The sequence below is a fragment of the Cnephaeus nilssonii genome (genome assembly GCF_951640355.1).
Source record: "Cnephaeus nilssonii genome assembly, chromosome: 10".
In the NCBI taxonomy this organism is placed as follows: Eukaryota; Metazoa; Chordata; class Mammalia; order Chiroptera; family Vespertilionidae; genus Cnephaeus; species Cnephaeus nilssonii.
This window is the reverse complement of record NC_137081.1, coordinates 63693056-63713067: the sequence shown is the minus strand read 5'-3', so window position 1 is coordinate 63713067 and position 20012 is coordinate 63693056. Positions and strand designations below refer to the sequence as shown.

The window sequence follows — 20012 nt, the reverse complement described above, 5'->3', positions numbered from 1 at the left end:
AGTGACTTGGCATAAGCCTCCTATAAATCATGTATGGAGCAAACTAGGTAAAAGTTATTCCACTTATGTGAAGGATGCTCTCAAATTTAATCAATTAATACAGATTCCTGTCATTTGTCCAAATAGTTCAATAAAACTTCACACGCCAATCTTGATTCTTTTAAAGAGGAGCCCAGTTTTTTTTTTTTTTTTTAAGGAGTCCAGTTTCCATTTCCTAAACATCTAAGCTTTTTCATCTTGTTCCTGTGGAGTTCTTATCATGTTAGTCCTTTGGTGTCATGAAAGCCTTTTAAAAAAAGATATAAAATCATGTCTTTGACAAAAATAGAGCTGAACAGGTATTACTTTGAAAGTGTCTTTTAGCTTTTTCTAAAATTTGAATCACACTTAAAAATATATCTTTAAAATTGATTAGACTATTTCTAATACTACCATTGATGGGCCCTGTATTAATTTATGATTAGATTTAAAGTCAGTTTGCATAATGAAGTTATTTGAACATTAGCAATGTTTTGGACTTTATCTTTTATCAGGTTGCACATAGTAGGAAAACATCTACCTTTAACACTGCGAAATGTGCAGGTGTATGTTTAGAAATTAGGTACTCATTTCTGTGAGGTTTTGATCCTGTGCTTGATAAATTTTTTTAGTTTGTATTCTTTAAATCAGTGTAGCAGGAATATGAAACATTATGAGAATGCTATATTACATGTATGACTTTTTATGGCATAACTGGAACTCTTAATTATTATCCTTTCATAAAAATCATAGAATATTAGTCATCCATTCCCACTTGGTTGCAATAGAGAGAATTTCTGAATCCTCTTAAGAAATGAGTGTGTAGAATTTGACACTGTTTACCTGATTTGGTCCAGCTAATATGGAATGGAGTTGGGACAGTCATCTCCCTTGATCTGATTTTTTTTTCTCTGCTAATGATATCTGAAGAAGCAGGGAGAGAGGGAAGGTTAGGGGAGCAGGCACTTAACGTTTGAACACCATCTAAGTAAAAGTGCTTTATGTATGTAATTGTACTCAATCCTCACAATGACTTAGAAAAATTACTTACAGGGCTCTGAGTCTCACTTCTCTTACAGGAAAATGGGGACAATACCTCTTACCTCTGTGATCACCTGACTAGTACATGTAGAACTGGAATTTTTTTCTGTGCCTATTGTTTTCCTCCCCGCAAAGATGGTTGCATTAACTAACTCTTGGCAGTCACATCGCACCAGTGGCTCACATTGACTTTCTAACTCCAATAATAGATGAGAGCACAGAGATTGTGTTTCTGTTATACACTATGATATACAAAGTGCTTAGCACGGTGCCTGGTATAACTGCATGCCATAATAATGGATAAGCTCTAAGGAGAAGTTGCATCATGATTCCATTTTCCCCATTGCATTTTGTTGTCCAAATACATGGTACTCTGGAGATTTTGTGTTTTCAGATGAAAATGATGGGTTGAGCATAAGTTAAATTTCTATCTCACGTTTTTCTTTAGGCACATAGAAATGCTAGATTAAATTTCTTTAAAATGAAAGAAATTTGTATTTAAACTTAGGGGGAAAAGAACTCTTCATGTACCAGAAACAGAGAGAGAACCTATCAGAGAAAGTAGAAGCTGAACCCTTAGGAACTGGGCTCTCACTGCCCAGGCAAGGTTAGAAACGGAGACCTCAGCTCCCCTGCAAGTAAAGGAGCTAGAACAGTCTCAAGATAAGTCTCCGCAACACACTTCCTGAAATTAATGGGAAGCAGACTATCTCCACTGGCCAACCTCTCCTATCAGCCAGAAATAAGTAGACCATCCTTAAGGTGGATGGTAAGGTTTTCTGGTAAATTTCTCCTTCTGAGAGGAGTGTTTTCATCTATTTCACTCTGATTAAAATTTCAGCACTCATTTTTAATGTCCTCTTTGCTTTCTATTCTCTTCACAAAGGAAGCCAGGCCTATTAAAGTTTGTCATGAATGTGTCTCACAGCGGGATAAGTGATGTTTGCAGGAAGGTGTGAATGTGAGTGTTGATAGGCATGTTGGACTTAGTAGAGCTGCTTTCCTTAAATTACCTATTTCATTTGTTTTATTGGCAGTTGAAGTTGGCCTTGTGCTTGCTGACTCATTTTTAGCCATGTGCAAGAAATGCCAGTGTTTACTACCTCTGTTTGGCCTCTTCTTTTTCAACTCTCCTGAGTCCATAATTTCTTTATTATCTTGGACACCTTGTCAGCTCCTTACTGCCCACAACTATTCTTTCTTGTTAAGAAAGGTGCTTCTGCCGGCTGGGAGTAGCTCAGTGGTTGAGCATCAACCTATGAACCAGGAGATAACGGTTCAATTCCCAGTCAGGGCACATGCCCGGGTTGCAGGCTCCATCCCCAGTGGGGAGGGGGGTGGCGTGCAGAAGGCAGCCGATTGATGAGTCTCATCATGGATGTTTCTCTCTCTTTCTCTTTCTCTCTCTCACCCTATATAAATTATTTATATAGACACATATACATATACATTATACACATATACACATATTTAATGTATATATAAAGAAAGGTGCTCCTTGTAGGTCATAGCTAATGATGTTGGTTCTTCCCAAAAAGTATTTATTGAGTACCAGTTTCTGTGTATGTATAATGATAATTGTGATTAATAAAAGTCAAACTCATTAAGCCAAAAGAAAAAATAATGTAAGTCATCCCCCCCTCCCAAAAAAAATTATGATGTCAAGGATGCCACATGGAAATGTAAAATGCCACCTAGGGGATGAGATGGTTACTATGGCTCCAACCTGGGAAATAGTTGCTTTTCTTGACCAAGTGCCATATAGGTCTTTTACTCAGGCAGTAGTGGGTGAAAGACTCACGTGGGGTTTCCTAAATTTACAAATCTGGCTACTTGCCATTCCTTGGAGTGCCTGGGAGTTGCCCATCCCTGGTGTAGCCCTACAAGTGTGCCTTGCAGAAATCCCTTCCTTCTCTTGGTAAGAAAAGCACAGTGAATTCTGGAGTAATTATTAACATCGTTTCCAAAGACAGGGCTCATAAAATAAATGGAAGACCAGGCATACTACCTGGAAAAGGTGGATAACAATAAGGAGCTCTGTCTGGGGAGGAATGTTTTGAGTTTGAGGAGTGTGGACCAGATACCTCATGTATATATGCAACTTTCTTAGTGTCAAATATGAAAACATCTAAATTACAGGAAGCTGAATCATAATGGCTGTACTCTGAAACAGCAAGCAGCTGTTTTTAACCATCATGTGGGTCTCAGATTCCTTTGAGGACATATGTATAGACACAAAATTTTGCCAATAACCTTAAGAAGCTCCTAGGTCACCCCTCCTCTACATGAAGAACTCTGCTCTCTATGACGGTCTCGGAGAAGGTACCAGAATGCTTTAGTCTAACGTGTGTCAAAGATTTCTTTTCTCTTCTGGAGCAAAATACAAGCTCTATTGTAACCTTGTTCTGCAACAAAGACTGCAGTGAGCGCCTGCTCAGCAGTTTCAGCAGATAATTTTTAGTTTAGAGTCTCCGTGAAATGATTCTAAATGTAAAACAACTTTCAAATACTATAGTTAGTCATTTGCTTTTTCATGATCCTAATGTCTTTCGGTTGTGAAAATAAAAGTCATGTTAACCCAAACCTATACACTGAAAAATGGATAGAGACAGATATAGGTGCTTGGGGGACGGGGGTGGGGGTGGGGAACGGAAGTGGTAACAGACTATAAAGCATGCTATGGGAAATGAGACATTTTTATTTAGTGCTTTCCTTATCCTACAACTAAAACCTCTGCAGTTGGAGAGAATTTTGATAGAAAAAGGCTATGCTATTTTAGTTAAAAATGGAAATGAAAATACATCTAGACTATACAGAAACAACATTCTTCCAGTTTACTGTTCACTAGTTTCCAAGAGTAGTAGGTTGACTGAGCTATGTGGAAATGTTTGCAGGGCCTGCGTGCTAGGACTTTTGTGCATATGGCTTCTAAACCTCGCTTTCCTCAGTTGTATAAGGGTGATGACAACCTATTCCTTCCAGTTTTGAGGAAGGAAGAAGCCAAAAAAACGACTTTAACTCTTTATTTTGTTGTCAATGCAGTAGTTTTTAAGTTGTCTATCATCCAATCACTTTTTAATTCAGAGAAATTGTGTGGTTTTTCTGAATTCTATATCCCTCTATATTCACTATTATAGGAGTTTGGGACCAAATACTCTACAGAGAGGAAGCATTCTTAGTATTTTTTCAAAGCAAGATAGTCTAAAATTAAACAATGTATTGACTTTGCCGGATCTGAAATCCTCACCATGGCCTGGAAGTGCCCGGCTCCTCCACTCCCTGATTTCGTCTGTCCGTCCCCTTCTCAGTACGCTCCAGTCACACTGGCTGCTTCCTAAATCACCCCCTACAAGGCGCACTTCTTCTCATCTTAGGACCTTGGTTTCTATCCCCTTGATTTTTTGCTTGGACAGTTTCTTCTCATCATTTAATTAACATGCAATGTCACCCAGCAGAGACATACTGGCCTCACCATATATAAAAATAGCTCCTTCTATTCACTAATATACCTCCTTACATATTTCCTTCATAGACTTTATGGCTATCTGAAATTATATTTTTTACCATATTTATTTCCTGTTTTCTCCCTCTAAAATGCAGACTGCACGAGAGCAATGACCTTGTTGGGGATCCAGTGAATAAAAGTATCTTTTCTGCCTGAGGTGTCAATAATGGAATAATGAATGAATGAGTGGGCCTTTGTCTCACACTGAAATTAAATGAGGAAAACCAGGGGTTCTGACTTGTGATTTCAAATGGGGTGGGGATTTTTTCATAATACTAAATGTTTACTTAGTAAGAATTAGCAAAATGCTGAGCACATAGATAATTTAGTTCAAGTGCTTTACATGTATTAACTAATTTAATTTCTACAACCCTATGGGGTAGGTATTATTATTACTTCCATTTTATAGATGCAGAAATGGTGGTACAGGGAGATTAAGGAACTTGCTTGAGACTACACAGATAGTAGGCTTGGAAGCAGGTCTTTGAGCCAGTGCTCTTTACCACCCAGGAGAAGTGCTTGATACATACAGCTTTAACATGTGCCCAGCACTCGGCTGAGTGCTTCATCCACATGGTGTCATTCCGTCCTCGCTTCTACACTGAGGTTTTGTCCTCACTTCTTCACTGAGGTAGGTCCTGTCCTTATGCCTTCTCTACAGATGGGGAAGCTGAGGCTTGGAGAGATTAAGCAACTTGCCCAAGGTCCCATAGTTGCTTAGTGATGCAAAAGGGAATTGAATGTAGACAAAGTGAAATCAATGATCTTAGATGATTGTAGGCATCGTCTCAAATTATAAGAACACTTTGGATTACTCTTGGTACACAGTCATTTTGAGATTTGTGAAGGATCTATTAGCCCTCCTTCCCGACTCAAAGGGTCTTCCACTACTTGGGGATATGCATTACTCGGCCACAGATTCATAATAAATACAGAATAGTCCAACTCAGAGAGATAAACAGGAGAAGCAGAATTTGTATCAATACAACCACTTGTCTGTAAGGTATAAAATAGTTGGCTAAATGTATGTTTCTTCAGAAAGAGCATAAGAATGGGTTTTAGAAATCTAATAACTGTGAAAGGTCAATTTTAGTTTCTAAAATGAACCAGGGTAGAATTATGTATATGTTTATATGTCCTAGGTCCAATTCTTTACTGAGCTGAAATGTGGTGTACAAAGTTTAGCACTACTATTTTGTGAAACTTACCAGTTTTGTTTTTTCAGCCCTGAATACTTCCTTAGGGACTTGGAATGAGATGATGGTGTGGCTACATTTTCTCTAATAATCAGTTCCATATCCAAGAGTAGGCATTTTTAGCCACACATGCAAAACCAAGATATTCACAACACAAGAGGGGTAAATAAAACTCTAGAACTCACACATTGTTACACCGACTTCAAACAAAAGATCCATGTGAAGGATTATGCCCATATATGTGGAGAGAAAACTTTTTTCTTTGAAAAACTCTTTATACCCACTGCAACCAGTAGATTGGAAAATGAATTCAGCCAATATTATTGAACTACTAGAAGCCCAGTGCACGAATTCGTGCATAATTGGGGGGCTGATGGCGGGCCAGCCAGCCAGGGGGAGGGGCCGCAGGAGGTTGGCTGTGAGAGCACACTGACCACCAGGGGGCAGCTCCTGCATTGAGCATCTGCCCCCTGGTGGTCAGTGCATGTCATAGCGACTGGTCGACCAGTCATAACGGTCATTCAGTCATCATGGTCACTTAGGCTTTTATATATATAGATAAGATTCCAGCATTGTCACAGAACTTGTATTACAAGTGCTCTTACATACGCGATCCTATGTGATCCTACCTGAGCCTGTCTGATGCTCACAATTCCCGACTTGAGTGGGCAGGGTAGATGTTATTAAGCCACTTTACAGATGAGAAAATTGAAATTGCTAGAATTTAAAGAGCTTGCCCAGGTCAGGCAGCTAATAAATAGCAGAGCCAGCACCTGAATAAAAGTCTCTGGATTCCAAGTTACATACTTTTTCTGCTGCCCCACCCCTCCCCCTGTCAAAGAGAACCTGTCAATGGTGCTGTTGTAGGTTCTGAGCATTAATCCTGAAGATTATCTTACGATCAGGTCTGCTTCTAGAGGGCAGAACCTAAGGAGCTTAAAAGTTAATATATTTGCCCTGGCCAGTATGGTTCAGTTGGTTTGGCCTTGTCCTGTGCACCAAAGCATTGCTGGTTCAATTCCCGGTAAGGGAACATGCCCCTGATGGGGGCATACAGAGGGAAGCAATGGATGTTTGCTCTCACATCAATGTTTTTATTCTCTCTCTCTCCCTTTCTCTCTCTCTAAAAATCAACAAAAATATATTTTACTCAGGGCTTTGAGCGTGCCTGCTGTTTTGTTGGGTTTCAGCCCTGCCTACTTTAAGTCCGTGAAAGCAGTGAGCAGGACTAACATGATATGATTTTCAGCTGTTCAAACAGCTGTAATTATGTTTTCTCTAGAACCTCTGGCAGCTTCTCCTTGTACCCAACGTGACAGAAACTGGTGGGATGGCATTTCACAGTGACTGTTGTTTCTCTTCTCACTGCCTGTGTACCCTGGGATCCAGCAGACACTTTATGTCTCGGACTCATTGTCCTTTACTCACTGTCCTTCCTACTGCTTCAACTTTTATTGTTTCCTCCGGGTTTTGAAAGAGTTGCAAAATTTCTCGAATGTAAGTGTTTACTCAAGGAATGGAATGGACATATAGGCGGTTCAGTAACTTCACTGAACAAGCCTCCAAACCGTGGTTGTGAGGAAGTGAGGTGATTCAGCAGGAAGTGGAGTGGGCCAGCCTGAGGCAGTGATGGGTCGGGGGTGGGGTGGGGGTGAAGCCAGACCAGTACTGGCTGCTTGTTCTTCTGGAACCCGAATGGCCACTGAATGTCCTGCTAAAACTCAGCTGGCTAGTGCAGAGGCCTGACCAGTAGAAGGGGGTCATTGCTTAACTTTCATCTGATCAGAAAGAATACAGTTCCCACACCGGCACTGGCCCTACAGAACAAGTAGATGGTTCAATATATTTGAATAATTAAGCTTTCCAAAGAGAATCAAGACATACTCCTATTGACGTGTAAAGTGCATATAAACTCAACCCATCTCTCTCTTCATTGTAGATATATGAGTTTTGGACTTGCCCAGACCCAAGGTCAGAATGCTGCTCTTCTGCCATGCTCTAGCTGTAGCAGTCGTCCAGATCTTTATCTTCTCGGAAAACCGTGCCTTTGCCAAGAACATCAACTTCTATAACGTGAGGCCTCCTCTGGACCGTAAGTAGTGGTTACTATCATAGGTCATGACTGTGGGGCCAGAATGCCCATTTGAAGTTCCTGTTTCCACCTATAGTAACTTTGCCTTTCTGAGACCATTTGGTTTATACCTAGAATAAGACAGAAAGTCTTCACTACTTCTGACATCCTCTCCATTTCTTCAAAATGCTTTGGCTTCCTGCTGAAGTCTCAAAAGGGTTCTTGTTTAAGATAATCTCTTGAGCACTGTCCCTAAGAATGGCGTAGCAGAGCAAATTCAGTGTTCTTTGTTCCTCTCTTCACTGGAGGAGGATATTGGCTGTAGGAGGTTTCTGCATCAATTATATTCTATCAATGGCCATTAACTATTTGTTATTTAATCCTCACCTGAGGATATGTTTTTATTTTATTGATTTTTTCAGAGAGAGGAAGCGGGAGAGAGAGGGAAAGAAACATCAATGTGTGAGAGAAACAGCGATCAGTTGCCTCCCATACCTGCCCCAACTAGGTGATCAAACCCACAATCTTTTGTTATACTGGACAAGGATCCAACCAATTGAGCCACCTGGCCAGGGCTCAATGACCATTAACAATCTTGAAAACAGATTAGTATGTGTAAAATTTGGAGGAAATATACCTGGACTTTCATGAATATTATGCATAGTTAGGAAAGGCTGTAAAACTCAGCTTTCCCACTAATAATTTAAAAATAAACAAATAGCATATCTTATCTATACAATGATTTATATTTTTATATACATGTATGTGTGTGCATATGTGCTTGTATATATATGTCATATCCCCTTCTTCCTGTCTCTTCAGACAAGTAAAACTTCTCTACTTCTCTGATATACTTTATTAGAGAGAGGTTGTTATTGATAAAATTGGTTGGCAGAAATGTGAATGCCTGTGGTTCCCACACCTGAAAGAGTATCAGAATCATGATAAATGCCTTTAAAAACTACACATTCCTGGGTCCCTTCTCCAGAGATTCAATGGTCAGGAGGGTGGGATACAAATTATGTTTTCTTTTTCGTTTTATCCCTCCCTCTTCCTTTAAAATATCTCTCCTGATACTATAGATACACAGCCAGGTTTGGGAACCACAGTCTTTACATAACTCCTAAAGGAAGCCTGTGTCATTATTGATTTCCACTTTGGACTTTATTATTTAGAACATTCATTCACCAGCATTAGTAGTAGTATTTTTTTTAGATTTTAAGAAAAATTTCTATTATAGTTGACATACAATATTATATTGGTTTCAGGTGTACAGCATAGTAGTTAGACATTTATATGACTTATGAAGTGATCCCCTGATACGTCTAGTTCCCATCTGACACCATACATAGTTATTAGAATATTATTGACTATATTTCCTATGCTGTACTTTACATCCCTGTGCCTTTTTATAACTAGCAATTTATACTTCTTAACCTTTTCCCTTTTGTTACTGAAGTGTTTGTAATTTTAAAACTGTACTGCTTTAATAGGTGAAAATGAATTTCATTACTTCTTTTTTACCTATCTAATTCACTTTTATACATAGGCAAAACTGAAATGTATTTGTAATACTTAATTTCATGTCCTCTGAACTGTCACCTTTGGTATTTCACTCTTGTTTTATGCATCAATATTTATCCTCCCCTGTATCTTCAATACCTGCTGCTTTCTAATTATCATCCCAACTGTGGTCTGGTTACTAGGATGGTTTGGGGTGAAAGTTTCACACAGGGCTTTATACACTGGATTATAGAAAAATGTCAAGTTTATTTTACTTTTTATTTTGTGCCCATGAAAAATAACAAGATAAAAGATAGGAAAAAAGCATAAAAACAAAAAAGAGAAATCAATATACTAGTTGTTCTCAAACCCGACTGCTAGCAGCTCCTAATTTCTTCTTTCCATAATAACCTGGCCTGAGCATAGGGTCTGAGAATTACTATCATCCTTGTATTAAATGTACCATTCCTAGTTGAGGTCTAATACAATAATTGACATATACAAATGAGATTGTTTGATTGCGGTTAAATGAAACTAAAACAGAAGCACATGTGGATGGAAACCAGCATGATTTGATGTGCTGGGGACTCCATTAGATATATTTCTTGCCACCTCCTGTTCAATCTTCACTATACCTCTGCAAGTCATTGGACCCTCATTGTTACTATTATTATACATAGTATTATTTCTTTGAAGTTAAAAATTATACAACTAATTAGTGGGAAGGGAAGAGTTCAAGCTCAGGTTAATCTGACTCCAGTTCTTTTCAGAATGAAACCATATCAAATTATTGGCTCCATTGCTGCCACCACCCTTACCCATCCTCTTGATCACCATTATTCCCAAGTTATAAATTATTATAGAACAAACTATGAATATTTCAAAATGGCTTGTGGAATGATTTTTATTACTCTACAGTAGATAATTATAGATGAAATAGCTAAAGAAAAGGGAATAAAGAAATTGCCCCAGAGTCTGGCAGTTAAGTCTAGCTCCCTAGAAACAGAAATTCTAAGCATAATGCCTTATAAATTTTGTCTGGTCTTATAAAAGTTGCTAATTTTGTGCCATATTTAATGTTAAAAATGTTTGTCTTTTCACTGTGCATTTTTCTTTAAAGCTACACCATTTCCAAACAGCTTCAAGTGTTTTACCTGTGAAAATGCAGGAGATAATTATAACTGCAATCGATGGGCAGAAGACAAATGGTGTCCACAAAGTAAGTGTGCTGAGTTTGGGAGACTCCTTTGGGATCACATCTCATTTAGGTGTCTCTTGATAAGCCAACCGGTTGTTGTTCTATAGAAATTAGAGATTTCTCTTAAGAGATCATTGTGACATTAGACTACTTTGAGAACACTTGGAAACTGATGGTGTAGCCTCAATTTGTAGTTGTGTGTTACTTGAGAAAGGATTTCTTAAATAGTATTTACCCAGGAGAAAAAATAGAGTACAATGTTGACTAAGGCATTCTAAGAATTTCAGAAATGCTTGATGATATCTCCAGAGAAGTCATACTTACTGGCTAAAGCAAAGGAAAGGTTTTGTACTCTTGAGATACAGTGATGCTTGGGAAAGTCTTTCATTCATTTGGCAAACGTTTTATATTGTTAGTTTGTTTTGTTCACTGATATAGCCTTAGTTTAATCCAGTGCCTGGTCCATATTAGGCACTCAGTAAGTATTTGTTGACAGAATGAGTGGATGCCTTTGATTAGATAGTCAGGGAGTCTTCTCTGAGGAGTGTACATTTGAAAGAAGACCTGAATGACCAAAACAAGCCAGCTACATGGACATGGTAATAAGAGGGAACAGCAAATGCAAAGGCTACAAGAGGCAAGATTTGGCCTCTTCTGTGAACTGGGAGAAGGCTGGCCAGTGAGGCTTAGTGGAAGAATGTTGAAGAGGTAAGGACTGGGACACACGCAGGACCTTCTTTTTCTAATAAAGAGTTTGGATTTTATTGTAAATATGATAGGAAGCTTGTAGAGGGGTTTTATACTAAGGAATATAAGATACTAGTTGTGTTCTAAAATACTGCTTTTTGCTGTGTGGAGAAAGGGTGGTTTGGGACAAGAGTAGAAGGGGACACCAAGTAGGGTCTCATTATCTTCAGGTGGAGAAGATGGTGACTTGGACCTTCAGGTGGAGGGGGCAAGAGGTTGAATGATTTAATATATACAAACATGGAGGTAAAGCAGACAGGATGTCTGATGGATGATTGGGAATTGGGAAACTACTTATAGCTATAAGGAGATCAGACTGTTTATATTTTAGAAGTACCGTGTAGTTGTTTTTTGTTTGTTTGTTTGTTTTTTAATTTTGCAAATGGAAAAGGCGAAAGAAAACAAACAAACTCTTCCAGAATTAGAGATGACTAGTTTTGGTCTACTATTATCTTGAATCTTTTGGAAATTTCTGCATCACATTATATAGAGCAGTGAAAAAGAATTACCTCTTCCAGATAAATAGTATACACTAAAGACCTTAACGCTGCTGGAGAATCTTAGGCCATAAATTAGCGCAAGTGATTATGACATATACTCGGGCAGTATTTTTCATTATTTCTTTTCAAGAATAATCAATAGCCAAAATATTTTTGTTGGGGTTCTTTTACATTTCTGTAGAGCAATCTACCTTAAATTGTGTGTGCTTATGAGTGCACGTGCACACGGGGTGTACACATTTGGGGACTTGTTTCCACTTTTTTTATTTTTTTTTTTCAGAAATTCATCTCAGTTATCACAGAGTGTGGGGATGCCCAGTGCCTCTCTCCACTACCTTATTTCCGAGGGTGGTGTTATTCTTTAACCTTTGCTTTAAAGCCTCCTGGAAACTGGGCGTTATGGGTTAGGAGTGTAAATTGGGGCATTGGTGTCCATCCTGTTGTGCCTTAACTCATTGGAAATGTTTTCTTTTTTCTTCTGAATTGTCCCAAAATAGTTCCTACTAGGTCTGTACATAATGCTCCGATTTGTCACCATTTAATCAAATCCATTTTAATGGGATCATGCATGGGTACTTCTGGGTTTTATCTGTTGAAACATGAACAAAAGGGGGAAGCTGCTGCTTTCCACCACCAAGAAAACATCAGTATTGGAAGCGGGAAGACAGTCGGCTCTTCCACATCCACCCTGGGAACCTGAGGGTGACAGGGAATGACCCTGCATTCCAGCATGCATGCCAGTGCATTCTTGCCTGTACACCAGTCAAGCCGCAAGATACTAACCATCTGGAATTCTAAGTGAGGGTATAATTTCTTACTTTTCAGTTTGTCATTATTTAGGGAAATGATAGTCAACCATTTCTTGGGGCCAACAGGCCTGCAGCTATTGTTCTTTGTCATCTTAGGTTTCCTTTTCACCTTACAGCTTTATTTCTGTGGTCTGTTGGTGTTGTTAAGAGAGGTTTTCTGTGTAACAGGATATGACAAGAATGACATTTCTTATTTTATTTACCCTGGCTTTTATTCTGACTTTCTAGGGCTGCTTTAACATGTGTGACATTTCATATGAACACATGCAGCTACCAGTTTTCAATTCTTCTTTGTTAGAAGTGAAGTTGAAATGCCTTCCCAAAACATTTGGTGGTTCCCTTTCCTTCTGAAACCATAACTCAGCTACTCTTGTCAAGCATGTTACAGAACCATCTAGTTTAACATTAAGTATACCGAGAGGCAGAATAGTGTCTGGTTAAGAGCACAAACCTTGGAAAACTACCTAAGTTAGAATCCTACTTTCCACCACTTTCTACCTATGTGACTGTGGACAAGATACTGTGCTTCAGGTTTTTATTTTATTTTATCTGTAACATGAGGATATTAATATGACTTATCTTAAGACTTACTTTAAGAATTGAACGAGTGAATACATGTAAGAAGAGTATCTGGCTGGTGGTACCTGCTCAATATGTGTTCACTATTGTTGTTATTAATTAAATCTTACAACAACCCTGTCAAAATGCCAAGGCACTTATTATCATAATTTACTAAAAAAAAAAATGAGCCTAAAGCAATTTATACATTCAATGCAATCCCTATCAAAATCCCAATGGCATTTTCACAGAAATAGAACAAAAAAAATATTTACATTTGTGTGGAACCACAAAAGACCCTGGATAGCAAAAGCAATTCTCAGAAAAAAGAACAAAGCCAGAGCTATCATACTCCCGGATTTCAAACTGTACTAGAAAGCTGTAGTAATTAAAACAGTATAGTACTGACAGAAAAACCGACATGCAGACCAATGAAACAGAATTGAGAGCCCAGAAATAAACCCATATAAATGTGGGCAAATAACTTATGACAAAAGAGACAAGGATATACAATAGAGAAAGGAAAGTCTCTTCAGTAAGTGGTATTGGAAAAACTAGACAGTCGTATGCAAAAGAATGAAACTTACACCATACACAAAAATTAACTCAAAATGGATTAAAAGCTTGAATGCAAGACATGAAGCAATAAAATACAAAGAAGAAAAACTAAGTTTCTGGACATTGGTCTTATGGGTGTGTTTGCATATTTTACTCCAAAAGCAAGGAAAACAAAAGCAAAAATAAACCAATGGGACTACATCAACTTAAAAAGTTTCTGCACAACAAAGGAAACCATCAGCAAAACAAAAAGGCAGCAAATCAAATGGAAGAAGATATTTGCAATTGATACTTCCTATAAGGGGATAATATGCAAAATATATAAAGAACTCATACATTTCAACAACAACAACAACAAAAATCCAATTAAAACATTGGCAGAGGACCCGAATAGACACTTTTCCCAAGAAGACATGTAAATGGCCAACAGATATCTGAAAAGATGCTCAACTTCACTAGCTATAATGTAAATGTAAATCAAAATCACATTGAGATACCACCTCACTCCTGTTAGAATGATTATTATCAATAATGTAAGAAATAATACGTATTTAAAAAGCTGTGGAAAAAAAGGAACCCTCATTCATTGTAAACAGGTACAGCCATGATGGAAAACAGTATGGAGGTCCTTCAAAAAATTAAGACTAGAGCTACCATATGATCCAGCAATTCCTCTTCTGGGTATTTATATGAAGACTATGAAAACATTAATTTGTAAAGATATATGCAGCTCCATGTTCATTACAGCATTATTTACAATAGCTGAGCTGGGGAAGCAACCTAAGTGTCCACTGACAGACGAGTGGTTAAAGAAAAGTGGTGCATATATGCAATGGAAAACTACTCAGCCTAAAAAAGATAGGAATATTGAAATATTGCCAATATTTCTTGAAGGTATTGTGCTAAGTGAAACAAATTCGAAGGAAAAGAACAAAAAACACACGATTTTATTCATATATGGAATATAAAACCAAAAAGGAACAAACGTAGTAACAAAACAAAGATAAAGTCATGGATACAACAGATGGGTTGTTACTAGAGGGGAGGTGGGAGGGCAAATTGGATAAAGGGGCTCAAATATATGCTAATGGAAGGAAATTAGACTTTTCGTGGTGAGCACACTGTATAGTATACAGATATCAAATGATAATATTGTACACCTGAAATTTACATAATGTTAATAAGCATTGTTACCTCAATAAATTTTTTTAAATAATAGTAAACATTAAGAAAAAAAAGAAAATTACCTCAAAGGTGCTAACATGGCTTGCTTGCTTATGACAAAGGCAATTTCATAAGTCCAGTATTCTCAACTTTAGTCAAGTATTTTTTCCCCTTTCTATGACATTGCTGTTGTAGTCCTTCTCTATAAACGAAACAGCATTTTACTGGCCTGAGGTAACTATAGAAGAGTTACAGAACTAAAGTGGAATGTTCTGGGATAGTGAGTGAAATCACTCTCTTTAAAGAACCCTAAGTAATAAGATGTGAGTGATTAAAGCTATAAGGATGGTTCCATGTAGAAATGGGTTAGCTATGAAGTGGGGGAAGGGGACAGATAAAGTAACAGTTGATTAAAGAAGAGGAGAAAATAGAAATACTTTGAGTAAGGAAGGTGGTCTTGATTGTACTTTGAAGCACCTGCTTTTCATTCCACGTGGCCTATTAATGTATCTAATGTTGAATAACGCAACCAGAGTATTCTGATCTATTGCATTTTAAATTCACATTTTTCACTTTATTTTAGGCATAGAACATATGCTTCAGAGAGAGAGAGATGAGGCAGAGACAGATACTGACACTTTCATATAAAATGGGCAAACCTATGGTTTTGATGAAAAGCTTGTCCAGTTTTTTCTCAGTTTTAGCTGGCACCAAAGGATAGGTGCACATTTTATATTCATTTTAAAAATGCACGAGTGCTTCAAAAATGAATGTCTTTTAATATATGTATATATATATATATATATATATATATATATATATATATATATATAATTTCAGAGAAGAAGGAAGAGCTGAAAGAGAGATAGAAATATCAATGATGAGAGAACCATTGATTGCCTGCCTCCTGTACCCCCCGCACTGGGGATTGAGCCCACAACCCAGGCATGTGCCATGGTGGGAAATCAAATTGTGACCTCCTAGTTCATAGGCTGACACTCAACCACTGAGCCACGCTGTTTGGGCCAAAAGTGAATGCCTTTAAAAAAATACCACCTAGAAGCCCTAGAGATCTCTGCCATTGTATTTCTTGCCTAGAAACCTGAGGATCATCCTGAATTTTAGTCATTTCTGTAGTGATAGTTGAGTGTCTTTTGCAGTGTGAAAAATGAAGTCGTCTTTTCTTTTCCTCCTGCCTAGACACACAGTACTGTTTGACAGTTCATCACTTTACCAGTCATGGAAGAAGCACATCCATCACCAAAAAGTGTGCCTCCAGAAGTGAATGTCATTCAGTTGGCTGCCACCACAGCCGAGATTCTGAACATACAGTAAGGAGTGTGTGTGTGTGTGTGTGTGTGTGTGTGTGTGTGTGTGTGTGTGAAGTTACTGCCCTAAGGTGTCTTGCTAGTGATGGTTAGTTATATGTCATGGAGAGGCAGGAAGGATAAGTAATATGTTGAACATGTTTATACAGTGATGCAATGGAGACCTAAGAGAAGTTGAAGATTTTCTGTTCTTCAACAAAAAATAATGTTACTAAAAGTGAATGATAGTTCCTAGACTCCAGGGCTAGACCCTAGACCTTGGACTTTGGGTGAATTGTCTGAAGTCGTGTCTGGAAGCCCAAGAATAAGCTATCCATGAGAGAAAGACAAGTGCTACAGAGCTCAGCTCACCTATTTTGTTTATGGCCAGAAATCACCAAGAAGACTGGACAGGGCAGCTGGAAGGTGGAAAGAGGGAAATGGTGGTATCTTCTCACCCACTAGCTCTGCTTAGATGAGGAAGCAAGAGTCTGAAAGATTAACCTCAGTTTAATATGATGAACTATGGATACATTTTAGATCAATAGAGCTCTCTCATTTTCTCATCCTAATATTCTAAATGACCATTTTACTCTTTTATATATCTGGAACCCTAAAATGCTTGAAAAAAAAATTACTTGAGAGTATGTTAATTTCATGAAGTTTTAGAACTTGACTTAGCCGGTATATACAGAAAAGGGTCTGGCACTAGTGGCTTGTAGCTCTGGCCGCATGGAGAGTCTCCTGGGGAGCTTGGATAAGCCGTGTTGGTGGTGGGAGGGGGCATCCCAGGCCAACTGAGACAGAACCTCCAGGAGGGGTCCTGGGCGTCAGGATGTTTTTTGTTTTAAGTTCCCCAAGGAGATTCTGATGTGCAGCCCATGTTAGAAAGCACTGATAAAGAGACTTGAGAGTCACTGTCTTTATCTTCCCTAGCCATCCCGGACGCCTCTGTCAATGGCGAGGATTATAAGGTTGAGGCATTTACCAGGTATTAAGGCAGGTGAGGGCTCCCCCTGAAAACACCTTGTGCTATCAGGGAGCAAGCATTTTCCATCGCTCAGCAGCCATAATTAGCAAGTCATTGCTGTTGTAATGATAGTAATCAGGTGTTCCATAGACAATAGAGGGGCATTATTATCCCCTAACAAGGAGAACTGAGAAAGAAAATCAATGGGCAATCCAAGATGTTTCTAGCTTTCATTTTTGTCTCAGTGTTTTCCCTTACAAGCCTTCAGAAGATTTGTTGACTCAATCAAACAGTCTGATTCAGTTGCCCTTCCTCTTCTTTCCCCTGCTTATGCTTGGGCTGGTGTAGATAAAACACGGTTAAAAAGAAAAGATTCTCCAGCTGTCCCTTACTTTCAGGTCAGTGGAAGGAAGGCTACCCAAGGGCCTGGGTGGCTGATAGACTGGTTAACCAACTCCAATTCTGTCTGTCCTCAGCTAGAGATCCAGAGCTTTTGTTTTGTTTTGTTTTGTTGTTTGTTTGTTTCACCCTTCCCTCTTCTTCCTGTTATTCATTCTCTCATTTCCCTCTCCTCTTCCTTTTGTAACAGGAGTGTAGGTCGTGCTGTGAAGGAATGATCTGCAATGTGGAATTACCCACCAACCACACTAACGCTGTCTTCGCTGTAATGCACGCTCAGAGAACGTCTGGGAGCAGTGCCCACACGCTCTGCCTGCCAGCGCTTGCCTGGGTTTTCATGCTTCCGTTGATATGATGCCGCCATTCCTAGGAGAGGCAGAGCCCAGCCCTCTGATGCACAAACTAAAAACTGTGTAAACAGTGAACTTTTGAGTGAAGACCAGTCTTGCGATTGGTGAAGAGCACGCATTGGACTCGAAAGCAGAAGACAGTTGTTTGCTTCGTTAAAACACTCTTGCATGAGGCCGTGGGATTCGGGAAGGGAATTTGGTCCAGACTGAGGGCATTATCTGGCATCCAGGCTTCCTGGTCGAAGAGGCTGCGTTTTGTCACTTTTGCAGGAAGGATCCTGCCAGCACCCACAACAGACAGGCTGTAGTGGCCTATATTGTCCCCACCCGGCCAGGCCTTTGGGTGAAAGGACTCCTTGACCTCATTGACCCTTTCAGAAGCTGCTGGGTCAGATCTTCTCTTTCTGTGATCAGCTCTGAGTGTCTCTAGGAAGTCTAACCCTTCTCCCGATGAAAAAGCAATGTCTGCTAATTGTGTGTGTGTGGAGGAGAATAAAGCTTTTAAATTATACAGAGTAAAATGCATGCTTGGGTGTTGCCTGACTGACATGAAGATCTCAGATGAAACACATTTACCAGTGTCATAAAGGAGGTCACTGAAGTTATGCTTTACATACACCCTGGGGGATATTTTCTGGCTTAAACTATAAAACTTCATGCCAAAGACTTAGTATTTTCTTTTTGGGGAAGTACACTTGGTAGGATGCTAAATGCAAAGTCTGTGAATTTAGAAGGTCAGAAAACCTCCCTGATGAATGAGGATGATACCTTATCACACGATGAACCCTCAGGAGTAGCAAATTAAAGTCAGAGAACCTAGCAAGACGATCCCCCTTCCCCACACAGTCAGCTTCTCTCTGGCAGGGCCACCAAGAAAACCTTTCTAAAAACATCTTAAAACATTGTGTCCCCGTATCCCCTTCTCTTTCCCGTTTTGAACAGTCTCAGAATTTCAAATAAGCACCTTCTTTTTATTCCTAGAATCCTGATTTCCTGCCTTTACACATTGGGGTGATCTTTAAACACTCTGACCTTGTATGCATAGTGATGAGTTAATGGAGTCTTTGTGTTTTATTGAACATCCACCATCAGGACACCCAGTGCTCCATAGTACCCATTAATGATACTATCCTTGCCACACGCACTCACCTATGATGGGGGTTGGTAAATTATGGCCCATGGGCCAAATACGCCTCACCATTCTTAGTCTGCTAGACTGCTGTAACAAATATAGTTTTGATTAAATGGCTGAAACAAAAACATTTAATTCTCACAGTTCTGGGTGCTGGGAAGTCCAAGGTCAAGATGCCAGCAGATTGTGTCTGGTGAGGGCCCTCATCAGGTTTGCAGAACACCATCTATTTGTATGATCTCAGGGCAGAAAGCAGGGAGAGAGCTCCATTCCCTGCATTCCCTTATGAGGGCACTAATCCCACTCATGAGGGCTCTACATTCACGACCTAATGATTTCTCAAAGGTCCCACATCCAAATACCATCACGTTAGGAATTAGGCTTCAACATATGAATTGGGGTGGAGGATACAAACTTTCACTCCATATCAACTGCCTATTTTTGTGAATAAAGTTGTATTGGAACACAGCCATGTCTTTTCATTCACATATTGTCTAGGGCTGCTCTCATGCTACAACAGGAAGAATGAGTAGATTGATGCAGCAGAGTGTGTATGGCCTGCTAAGTCTACAAGATGTACTGCCTTGTCCTTTACAGGAAAAGTGCCGCCCTCTAACCTGTGGAATGGTAAAACTGCATTGGGAGAAAGCTGCTTGCTTTGCAGGGCCTGTGGTGCCCATGGTGGTTACTCAGCCTGGGAAGGGCTTGCCAGATCACTTCCCTTATTTTCTTTGTCTTCTGCATCAGTGCATTTTCCTTCTCTGTTTTGTTTGTCCCACTCATTTGATTCAGTCTCTTCATAGTTACACGCTGATGTCAGGGGCTGGGCCGTGTGCTTGTTTCTTCTTCTCTTTGATGCAATGGGAGGGTCTCAACTTGAGGCTCTTTGGCCTCCAATAAAACAGGGAGGAGGCAGACATCATTATCTCCCTGCTTATGGTTGAATAGTAGACTCACCTGGAAGCGTCGTTTTGAAGCCTGATACA

The 20012-nt window shown here is 39.3% G+C and overlaps 1 protein-coding gene across 2 annotated transcripts in view; it reads left to right on the top strand.

The window, feature by feature from the left end:
- The window catches only part of LYPD6B (LY6/PLAUR domain containing 6B), a 167903-nt gene extending 149580 nt beyond the window's left edge, over window positions 1-18323 (top strand). For both annotated transcript variants that reach the window (XM_079783249.1, XM_079783250.1), the window contains exons 3-6: window positions 7700-7852; window positions 10455-10553; window positions 16069-16199; window positions 17735-18323. In XM_079783249.1, coding sequence (XP_079639375.1) covers window positions 7738-7852; window positions 10455-10553; window positions 16069-16199; window positions 17735-17899 — 510 coding nt within the window. In that variant the 5' untranslated portion in view covers window positions 7700-7737 and the 3' untranslated portion in view covers window positions 17900-18323. The remainder of the gene's footprint in view (window positions 1-7699; window positions 7853-10454; window positions 10554-16068; window positions 16200-17734) is intronic.
- Window positions 18324-20012: the final 1689 nt, after the last annotated feature.